This window comes from Ischnura elegans, chromosome 11 (assembly GCF_921293095.1).
Source record: "Ischnura elegans chromosome 11, ioIscEleg1.1, whole genome shotgun sequence".
Taxonomy (NCBI): Eukaryota; Metazoa; Arthropoda; class Insecta; order Odonata; family Coenagrionidae; genus Ischnura; species Ischnura elegans.
The window spans coordinates 101,116,451-101,128,599 of NC_060256.1; the positions used below are offsets into that span (position 1 = coordinate 101,116,451).

Here is a 12,149-nt window from a genome sequence, read left to right on the forward strand (position 1 = left end):
TAGTTGAGTCGAGTAGTTGCTACTCATTTCAAGTGATTCAAGCAGCATTACGAATGTCGAGTTGAGTAGTTTCGGGTGCAGAGCTTTTGGGGCCAGTAAGTTCAGAAATCTGCCGACAGAAGGCGCCATCATGAAACTCATGTAGTAATATCGTTACTAAAGTCATTCTAATGCCTTGGCCTAAAAGTTTCAGCTTTTGTATTTGTAGCAGTAAACCGCTATAGTAGTCACCGTGGGTCCCGAATACCTTTTCATCAGCCGTGATGTCCGACTGTCTTCTGCCCTGGCGGAGTAATCGGAGTGGACCACAGCATCGCTCATAGAAGAAAGATCTGAGGTTTTCCCGGCGTATGCTGTTGTTGAAGTTTATTCGGGATTGCCACCGGATAAGGTTCTCCATCTCTGCCGACGTTTCCATGGCCGAGTCGACCATCGTCATCAGGGCTTGACCTGATGCCCTGATGACGATCAAGCCCTGATGACGATGGACGACTCGGCCATCGAAACGTCGGCAGAGATGGAGAACCTTATCCGGTGGCAATCCCGAATAAACTTCAACAACAGCATCGCTCATACTTTCTTATGAGATACTTCTGTATCTTAACATACTTTCTTTACTCATACCCTGTGGGAATACATAAAATTGTTAGGATATCTATGGAAAAAAATGCAACTTGTACGTTTCTGCAGGCAATGTCTTTTTTCCCCGGTGTTTGGCGTCACAAGTGGTGCCATCTTTCAGCCTTTTTCAGCTCTAAGTATGTCCAATGCTAATTTTCCTTTATTCCTTTGTTTCGTTTAGTTTCCCTCTTGAACTAACAGAAAATAGATTCTATGATTGATGATATATACATTCTTCTGATGTAAACATTCTTATCTACCAAATGCCATTTCAGCAGCATGCCCATCTTATACTCGTCTTCATCCAACTTCTTATTTTCAGCAGGTAGTTCGCTTTACCCCCACTACTGCTATCAAGTGCTAGCGGACAATCCAAGGCGTTTTGTAAAAATACACGTGCTTTTCCAACGGATTTTCTTCAATTATTTTCAGTTCATCTTTGGAAGTTCTCACGAGATAAGAAGATGAACTCGAATTGCTATCAGGGAGAAACCAAATATCCTGAGAAAATATCCCTTCGTCTGTGACTGTAACAGTAGAGATTTATAGCACAATTTTGTATCTTATTATTGTAAATTAATATAGGTGTAATATCAATTGCCGAAAGTCATTGTTAGACATCTTTTGGGCTAATAGATGACTCATGCAGCAGTTGACCTCCAGAAATGGGGAACTTCGAAGCAGGTAGGCAGAAAAATGTCAGTGGGGGAGAAAGAGGGAAGGGAGAAATACGATTCTATTATTCTCCTGTAACTTGATATTTTCTTTTGAAGCTTTTGGTTTATGGTCTTCATAGTACGAACTCTGCACGAGCTGGGGCCTTTTGTTTGATTTTGGAGAAGAGGAAAGCTTCAGAGGAGAGGCCGAGAGCTGATGGATGGAGGGGGTAGCGTATTTTGGGAATTGTGCTACGCAGTTACTATCCCACGGCATTGAGGTTCTCCTGGTGGGGGTTTTCGGATTTTTTCCCCCGATTTTTCGGTTCCCCAAGTCGATTGAGGTAGAATGACTTGCAAAGTGTTCAGCATTTTCTTATTTTAACTTTAATTTATATTTCAAATTGTTGGAAAAATGCATATTCAGTAATGCAGTATTCGATATTGGAGTGAGCTTCCCCCGGTCTTGTCAATACAGGTCCGCAGATAGTTAGGTACGTTTCTAATTTTAAAATGTAGAAAAAAAAGGCAGGGTGTTATGTACAAATTTAATTGGAATGTTCATGTACAAATTCAGGTCAGAGGACCTCTTTAAACACAACATTGGAAGTACCGTATAAGCTTGTGTATGAGGCGCACACGTGTAAGAGGCGCACCCCTATTTTGAGCATCGGAGCTATGAAGAAAAAAATTTTGCGGCATTTTTTTATACTATCGCGCAGTGTTGCAGACATACGCCTGGAATTTCGACAGCTATCGAATTTTCCTCTTTTAATATTAATTGAAAGAGAAAATTTTGATAACTGCGGCGGTAATAGCGGTATAAGAGGGAGTAGAAAGAGTTCCGATCCTCTCTTCGCATACTCCGTCGCTCTACGATGCTAGTCCTACTCACGAACAATTTTGTTTAAATGCTCTCGCAGGAGTATTGCAATAGAATTGCAGCCGTGGAAAATTTAAGGGAAAACACGACAGGCATTTAGCATGAACCTTCCCCAGAGCTTAGACAACAATCGGGGCAATCTCAGCGCCGTAGGATAATAACCACGTCGTAGATTTAACGGAACCACACTCGGCCCTCCATCAGCCAATGCCTCTGCCGTTTATTTTTCCTTTCCGAGACCCCACAGGAAAATGGGAAAACATCAAGTTACAGGGGAACAATGAAAACGTGTTTCATCCCTACCCCATCTCACAACTGACCTTGATCGATCTCCCAGTTTATGGAGGCCAAATGCAAGGGGAGTCATCTACTGAGCCCGAGGATATCTCGATAGCTTTCAATAATTGTATGACATGCACGAGGTTCAAAAAAAGAAAGAGATGTAACGCGACGCATATCTGACAGAATTTAAGTTTTTTAAGCTCTAATTGTTTGACACAAAGATTTATAGTTACAACAAGGCTACTAATATTCAAAATAGTCCAAACAGGTCAATTTCGGAAGAAACAAGCGTAGCATAAGCGCATTCAAACAAGACGAGACGGACTGGAAACTTTAGGCAACGCTAACTGCGTATATCACATTGCTGCGCCTTCGCCCCTTCGCTGTGAAGACAACTACGTCACATGCAAGATCGGACGTGTTCTTCCCGTGCTCCTTCGCTCATAGCCTAGTAGCTTGAGATACGGAGGGGAGGGAGTGCGCTCCTTCCCCTCCGTATTTCGTTGCTTGCTTCGAAGACGGTGGGATCGTGCTCTTTCCCCTGGACCTCTCCTTCCGTGCTCTTCACTTATAAGCATTTCTGATTTCTTCCATCCACAATTTAGTCCAACAATGAACACACTCGTTCGAAGTTTTGAAATCGCAGGTTTTGACTCCAATATAATTTTCAGTTGCAAAAATCCTCATATTAGCGTCCGAAGATGATTTTTGGAAAATCAGGTCCTCAGCGTAATGGAAATTACTCGGCAAGACAGATCTTGACTACTAACCAGGTATGTCATTCAAAAATACGCGCTTATCTACGTTTGATAACCGATTACTATATGCAGTATAAATGCCGCGGGACGCCCACTCGCGGCAGTAAATTTAGCGCGCGCTCCGGAGCGAATCAGCCCGCGCGATCTTTTCTATGTTCACCTCTGGGGTACCGACGTGACGGCGCGATGCTTGCAAGAAATTCAAACAGGAGCATTTTAAAAATACGTCACTAAGGGAGAAACTCCCCTGCCTGCCGCTTGATTTTGACCCAGGGTTTCAGATGACTGACTCACGCTGAAAATCAAGGCCACTCAGTTCCCCTTGGACTTGCGACCGGGGAAGGGGAGGGTGGGGGGAGATTAGAAGTTTGTGTAAGAGGCGCACCCCCATTTTCGGCTGCAATGTCTGGGAAAAAAGGTGCGCCTCTTACACGCGCTTATACGGTAATTACGCTATCCTCTGTCAAACGCACATGATGACTCATACTTACGTACCAACAGGAGACTTGAATTTGGAATCAGCCGCATTTTAATAAAAGTTATTTAAAGAATGCGAGATATTGTTGCAAATGAACAAATGTATCAGTTTGTGTGCCGCTAATGTCAGGAATATTTACCGGTTTTTGTTTTTTTTTAATTATTTAAAAACCAATTTTAGGAAACAAAAGCAATATTTAGGAAGTAAGATATGCCATCGCATGTTCTCTGATAAATTCTGTGCATTTTAGTACCTCATTAATAGAGTTTGGTTGCGTATAAGTTGAGAAAAAGGTATCTATACGGTGGAAATAATATAGAAGATTCACACTCGATGTATGAATTTGAGAAAAATGCTATTCAACCCATCTCTAGTTTTTCACCAAATGTCTCCAATTAGCCTAGAAAATTGGTGCCTAGATAAATTTAATCCCACATTCTTTTTCTGACATTTGTTAGCTCAAAATCCCATCTCGTTTTTAGTGAGCTGATTATGCGATAATCGAGAGGTTAAAGCAGGTGGCTAAAATGTGGAGGCAGCTTTAAAATGTGCACTCCATTTTCTTTCTGGGATGCTGACTTGATGCCACACACTTTGTCCTTCTGGATGGTCAAGAAGAGTGAGTGGTTTTAGGAATCTTAAAATGTTTGTTAGCACATTCTCTCCTCATTCTTCCACTTCAAATCTCCTCAATTGCTTTATGTAGGTCATTCTCACTATAAATCAGTCCCTTCTGTGTTTTTCTTACGTAATTGCGCACCATTTTACCTTTCAGTAATAATTATTGCTCATATTGTGGCATCTTTTAGTGTACCCCCCCCCCCCACCCAAAATTTCTGGTAAACCCCCCCCCCCAGAAATTCCTCCGAATTCCTCTGAACTTCCTCTGAACTTATCCGCAGAACTTCTCCCGCTAAGGACTTTTCGCGCTAAGGTTTTTCGCTCAAAGGCCCTTCGACTCAAAGGCTCGGAGACTCTTCAGTCTTGGAAACTCTTGTCTCCGAAACTCTGCCTCCGATAATCAGCCTCCGTAATCAGCCTCCGTAATCAGCCTCCGAAATCAGCATCCGAACCAGCCGTACCTGGAGAGCAAGACTTATACACCCATGTCTCGTATAGCGCAATTTCGATATAGCGCAAATATGTTCCTCGTGGAAACATTGCAACGCAGTGTAGCCTAATCAAAAATCTTAAAGGCTTTTGTGATAAAATGTGAACTTGCGCGAAGTGCACACGAAATTTCTATCATTTTATGCATCTTAATATTATTGCTTGCCTCAAAGCTTCTTTTTTGTTTATATATTAATCGAAATCCATTGCTGTGCATGGCTAAAAGTGTTACTCGTCATTAGGTCCAGATAGCCGGCCTACCGAAGTAATTTATCTCGTCTCCTTAACAGAATGTTAATAAATAATTTAGATCGTTAATTAAGCGTGGGGCTAGTGGAAATGATTATTTTTTCAGCAATACGGTTTGAGACATATTTTTGCCGTCATAGGTTATCTGGCGATTGACTTCCAGGTAGAGGGTCTATGCCGTCTACACTAAAGCCTTCAAGGTCATCGGTATTCACGTGGGAGAAATGGGCTGCTATTCTGGATAAGCGTTGCAAAAAATAGCATATGCTATTCTGCGGGTCATTATTGCAACGACCCCGTATTCTGAATGACGTGTAGTAATAATTTTGTTCGGAATAGCATCATGCTATTTCTTGCGCGAGCTATTTGGAAGCTCCACCCCTTCCTGTATGAAAAACTTTCTGAACAGTTTTCGCAACCAATGAGGGAGAAGATATTTTATATATTTTTCTGTATTTTACGGAATATTGACTTGCAATTACAAATAATTGCTTCATTTGCATTTAAAAATTATATTAAACCGTGGATTTATATAATACGCTTTGAAAATCTCGTTTAGGAAATCAGCTGATTGTTGTTGTTTTGATAATTTCCCAATGGCTTCAGACAAGTGGGTTAGGTCATAATTTTACTGTTATAATGATGATTTATCGGGCATAAATATTGAATCATTTACCTATATCCGATCGGTCCTTTATCGTGAGATATATGTTATGCGAAATAATCATTGAAAGCTAAATATGTTTGATTTTCTTCGTAATTGTCTTAGGCTTCGAAGTCTGTCTGTTCGTTGCATGTCAAAATAAATATGTACCAACTTTTATTGCTTTGATAGTGACGATATAGCTTTACTGTATGGACTAGAAGCTTTCGTTTTTAATACTAACTTTACATTATATGACTCCCTAATTTCAGTATTCAATCTCTGTTTAGGAACTGAAGTAGGTGGCAATGTCACAGCTGTGCTTTCATGTATTACGATGGAATAGTATCGATATTTCAGCTGCAGATTTGGAAAAAGCAGAGGGAGGTGATGGTGAATTTGAGGATGATGGAACAGCTGTGAAAAAGTGAATCTAGCAATAGTGAATCGTGTGGAAAGTGCTGTTGTGTCAGTTATCATTGTTTTCGTATCAGCTGATTTCAATGTGCTCACTGAAATTTTTTATAGACCCTGAACTGTGCCGATATACTGAAAATTAATTGTGTGAATAACTTGCTTGGCTATAGAGGAAACAATTTGTATTGAATTCCACATGATATATATTGCGTTTATGATGTACATGAATATTCCATTAAACGTTTGTGGTGAATCATATTTGTTCGGAAACTTTATTGGTGTTCGGAGAAATCCTTTGTTTTCAAGCAAGTAATTCAAGTCGACTGCCCCTGTTATAATTTAGTAAATTTTTAGTTTTAATTGTAGAAGGTAGCGAATAGTGGGGAAAACAATTTCGACTCGTTGCATGTATTTGTATATACTGTCCAATTGAGGAAATGAACGGCTGATCATATGGTATTATTATGGTAATATATGGTTTTCATTGAAAGCTATAACTATTATTATGTTTGGCGAGTTAGTGTGTTAACACAAGCTTGAAATTTTTCAAGAATCGACCTGATAGCCTACATTGAGGATATTTTTAGTAGCAAGTCAAGTGATGAAATAAAATTATGAATTGTAAATATGAATAAAACACGTAAAATTTGGGCTAATGGTAGTAATTCTTTGCATTAATTGTTATTGTTTTCGTACTATCGATGAAGCAAGCTTGTGCTTCATATATTAAGCTCGAATGTTAATTCCTAACCAAATCACTTAACTAGTTAAATATTCATCACTTATGCTACTATTATTTAATTAAAATAAAGCTGATATCATTTTATTTTTGGCTATTATTCCATTTTTCAATGCTTGATTAGGTTACTTTAACCTCAGAAAAACAATTCGACATCGCAATGCGCACGTTTTCTGGGTTGCAATACCGAATAGCTCGGCCTCGAAGACCGCGTAATATTATTGCAACCCTACCGGTTGCAATTCGCCGTTCAGAATAGTGAATTGCTATGGGCCTATGCTATTCTGAGAATTACGTCTTCCGGTGTAGTAAAAACACGAATTGCAACCGTTCTGAATACCAAATAGCATAGGCGTTGCAATACGCTATATTATAGCAACATCGGTTGCAATATCGAAGAATAGCATAATGCTATTCCATCCAGAATAGCAGCCATGGAGCGGTGGCCGAGTTGCACATGAACAGCATCAACACATAAAAGGGTCCGCTATAGAGACTCAAACACAATGGCTTCGTTCCCTCCCCGCAGTCATAGGCCTTCTGCGTCTCAGGAATACAGTTCGGCAGTGGAAGGTGATTTAGATAGAGCCATACAGAGTAAAAACCAAGAGGAATATGGCAAAAAATAGGAATGCGGGTAGAAAAATCAAGAATTTATCAAGAAAAACCATAGACCTAGAAGAGAAATTGATACAGGTCAATGCTTTGCTTTGAAAATGGAGAACGACAAAGCGATATTGTGCGGAAGTTTAAACGCATGATGCCTTATTCTGAATAAAGACGAAGTTAAAATATCAGTGACCTCAGCCGCACCAACTTCAACCAAGCGGTCTGCACATACGGAAAGTTCATAGTGAATCAGTACAAAAAGACGAGAGTGGTAATCGCTCCGAGACATTTAGTGAAAGCTCCGGTTGGTTCCAGAATTTAAACGGCAAGCAGGTATTTTCAGTGCGGCGATATCAGGTGAATCTGCAAGTGTTGATAGCGCAGTCACCGCAACATTTTCTGATGAACTCCAAGCTGTGATTGAAAGTGGCTCCTTTCCCCCTCAACTAGTTTTTAGTGTTGACGAGACGATATTCTTTTGGAAAAGAATGCATTCTCGTTCATTCATTTTCAGGGAAGGAAAACCTGGGTCAGGTTTCAAGGCATTTAAAGACTGTTTCACGTAGCTGCTAATGACTCGGAGGACTTCAAATTAAAATGATCTATCATTCATAAACTCCGCTAGCTATGAAATGGCATTTAAAGTAGTATTTTCCTGTCATTTTGATGAGCGACAAAAGGGCCTGGGTGACACATAGTTGTTTTTAGACTAGTTTGAAAAATTGTCAACTGCCGGCAACGCATTACGATCCCCTGAGATAGCAGATGTTAGCCTACCCGCACGACAGGAGGGAATTTCAAAAGCATGTAAGAATTTTTTTTAGCATGAATAAAAGTCTTTGAATGCGTGCATACTATCTTTAAAGATGCTTTAAACTATAAACATTTATGTAAATAATGTTTTCTTAGGCTTTTTATGGGAATATAGATGTTTTAGAGGAAATTCAATACCCAAGACCTATATAGCATATGCTACCAGGAACGCATCCCTATCTTCCCAATGATAAAACGCTCTCGTATAACGCAAATTCGTATAGCGCAAAGACCCCGAGGAACGCATCCCTTGTGCTATACGAGACATGGGTGTATAGGGAGTCCTGCGGAGGAATACCTACTCCTTGGCAATCAAGGGGAAGTGGGTGCTGAGGCGCAAGTTTGCCGTTTGGAGTGAAAAGTATTACCATAGTCCTATCACAACTCTCTCTCCCTCCAACACGTCACCCCACTATGTCTCTCCCCTCCATGAATTCCAATGAATCTCCCAGTGATGTCTCCAACCCTGAAGATTGAGGGGAAAATTCCAGCCTGCACGCTGTTCCCCCCTCCTACCCCGGCGGGGATGAGTGATGCTTGGCGGAGCTGCGAGTCAACAGGGGCGATTTTCGGGGGCAGATTCGCAGCTGATTGAACGTCGCCATTTTTACCCCTCGACTCCTTGGCAAAATCCCTGACGTGACTGTCATGGGTGATTTTAGCCAAATTATACAGCTTGTACTTAGTTTGGTAATGTTTCCTATGGGATCATTAGTTATCATTGTTGTTTTCTGTTATAATTCTGATTTTGAATACTTTTACTTCAAATAGATATTGATTGAAAATAACTCGTAAATTTTTTTGACAATTGTTTCTTGTGTGCTGATTTCTTGTTTGTGGAGTCTTTCCCTGAACCAGCTTGTGACCGACGATTGGAGTTCCCTATGCCTGGGGCTTACGTGCACAATCTTCAAGATTTAACGACGTAATGCCACAATATTATGACAGCAACCCCCACAGTAATCATGAAAGTATTGAATTTATGCAACCAGTTCTTGAACCGAGTGAAGGAAATACTCATAGATATACTAAAAATATGAGCTTGATATTCATATGGTGCAGGAAAGGTGTCAAGTTTTACTTTGCATGAACAATATCTCCTGGGTAGAACCTTGGTTATGACATCTACAAAGATGCAATTTTTCCAGGAAGAGCACAATGCGAGGTATTTATTGTATGAAAACTAACTTAAGAAAGCTTTCTTTATCAAAGAAACCTTCAAAATAAAAGTTCATGTGAGGACACTATTTAAACAACCTAGTTTTATAACCCACGATATTTTGAAACTTTTATATAAATAAGTTTTTACGCTAGAACAGTGAGACAGAAACTAAAAATTTAATCTGAAACTAAAAATTTAGTCCATGCTACAACCTTGCAGCATGGGATAAGTGCAACCTCCCATATGAACTAAATATAATGACCTGAGTTCCAAAATTTCAATTAAAGCAAGGAAAAATAATCAATGAAGAAGAAAAAACATGGTATCGTACTTGCCTAACACCTTCGATGCGCTGATTCTGAGGAACTGCAGTGTAACCTCCCCTCACAACCAACTATGACTATGAAATGAACTGAAGGGTGTATTTTCTAAGCATGTGACTTTGAGGGATAAGTATTATGAAGTAGTTGGCTCAGGTTCCATTACAATGTGTGGAATATGTTGCATGACCGCCACCTGCTTTGAGAATGGAAATACGTACGATCTTCCTTGAGGGAGGTCACACTTACCCCACCTTACCTAATGTCTGCAATTAGCTTTATTTTGGTGCAAATAATGATTTGTGTTCTTTTCTGGTCTTCCATGTAGGTCGAGTCTTATAGCTAGCCTTGGCAGTGCTGTTTCATCAACACCTTTGGATGTGATACGGGTATGTTATTTTGCATGTTTATGCTATCTTAGGAGGGCAAATTGGAAATTAATGCGCAATAATTTTTTCCCAAAAATTTTAATACAGTAAAACCCCTCTTTTACACTTTTGAGGGGGACAAGGAAAAAAAGTGTAAATCCCGGGAAAGTGTAAAATCGAGGTTAGGCACAATTTAATGAAAAAAATCCTTTAAATATAGTTAAATGTTCTAATTTTCATATAAATCATGCTCTAAATAAATAGTAAGTATTAAACCTTTAACTATGATAACAAAAAATTCTTTATTAGTATGTACTGAACTCTCAGTGAGGTAGATCATACAAAACATCAGTCTTCTGAAAGAGATCCTTTAACACATATAATTGCTGATAAATAAGTAAAACGGATAAACATATTCCATTAACTCCATAAAATCAAAAAAAAAACTTCTGAAGTGAAAATATTTTAATCTTTGGACAAACTAAAAAAATATTTGACTTAAAATCCTTTAATTAAAGTTAAAAAAACATTTAATTAAAAACAATATGTATCAACCTTAACTCTCAAAAAGTCTTCTCAAAATTTAAAGCAAATAATTTTATATCACCGATTGAAACTAAACATTCTGGGATGAATTAAGTGATGAAAAAAGAAGCACCATTACAATATGTTCTTTTAATTAGCCTTCTTCTGGAAATATTCCATTACCTTTGTTTGATTGGTCATTCTATTTGTGCAAATTATTTATACTCTTTATTTCTATGATGTCCAACAGCTCGAATTCTCTCTCATTTCCTGCAACAGTTGGTAAATGTAGCCATAGTGCACGTACTGCAGATATAGCCTTGATTGCACTTTCCTTTGGCATATCTGTATCATCATCATCCTCCTCACTTGATGTCTCTCATCACTGTCATGCAGGTCAATAGCTTCATCAATAGTAAGTGACTTACATGTTGATATTAGCTCATCCACTCCCACAAAATCTGAAAAACTTATTTCATCTCCAAATAATGGCAACTGATCATTGGCTCCCAAAGTTATACAGTAAACTCTCTATTATACGAAGCAGGATTTTACGAAGTTTTCGATTATACGAAGTGATAGTGCGGTCCCAGCGAAAAGCCTATGGTAAATACATGGTGCTATTCGATTATACGAAGTTTCGATTTTACGAAATGTTTTGAATTTACGAACGCTGGATCGGTCCCCAGGAGCGAAAGGCATTCGTTTATACGAACTATGGCGAAATATTTGTCAACAAAACTAATTACGCCAGCGTATGTAGCTAAAAAAATCAGTGCTTCCAACTGTGGTTCATCAAAAGTGTGAAATCGTAAATGATAGTGCAACTTTGGAGAGAAAGGGTTCGCCTAAAACCTCATGGGACTCTGCTGACGTTTCAATTGAAATTATTTTCTTTGCTCTTTCCTCACTATATTTATTTACGATTATGGCGTGACTATTTTTTAGTGCTAAAGCTAAGAAAATCTTTTCTCTACGTCAATGATTCTTTGCATAACTTTCGATACGGTGGAGAAAGGGACACGAAAACTAAATGAGGTGAATGTACAGGTTTTTCGTGTCATTTTTGGGAATTCACGCAAGTGAACCAATACTTCACACATGTTGAGAAATGATGAAACAACTCTTGTAGGAAAACAATCATTGCAGATAATAACGTTTCCCTCTTTATTTCTCCGATAATGGAAGATGTTTCTCCTGTCGTTTTCCGGTTGGAACCTTGCTCCTGTCAGCATAAAAGAAGAGAGAAATACTATATGAACATAGCACTTCACACCCGGTATGAAGAATATGGTCCTGATGTAGAATAAAGTCTTTCGTAGCAATGTCTGCTAAGATGACGGAGCACAGTATCCGGACGGAGAACTCAAACAGAATTTACTTCAAATATTCGCCAGAAGATAATCATATCCTACGTAATTTATAATCGTAACTGAATCTCAATGAAAATAACTAATAGAAAAGATAGCACATTCAACCGAAAATACGGAGTAACTCGAAATATTAAATACCGAAG

The 12,149-nt window shown here is 39.0% G+C and overlaps 1 protein-coding gene across 4 annotated transcripts in view; it reads left to right on the plus strand.

Annotated features, from left to right (window-relative positions):
- LOC124168120 (mitochondrial uncoupling protein Bmcp) overlaps window positions 1–12,149 on the plus strand; it is a 110,712-nt gene that overhangs the window by 51,930 nt on the left and 46,633 nt on the right. For all 4 annotated transcript variants that reach the window (XM_046546242.1, XM_046546243.1, XM_046546244.1 and 1 more), the window contains exon 6: window positions 10,069–10,129. In XM_046546242.1, the coding sequence (XP_046402198.1) occupies window positions 10,069–10,129 (61 nt within the window). The remainder of the gene's footprint in view (window positions 1–10,068; window positions 10,130–12,149) is intronic.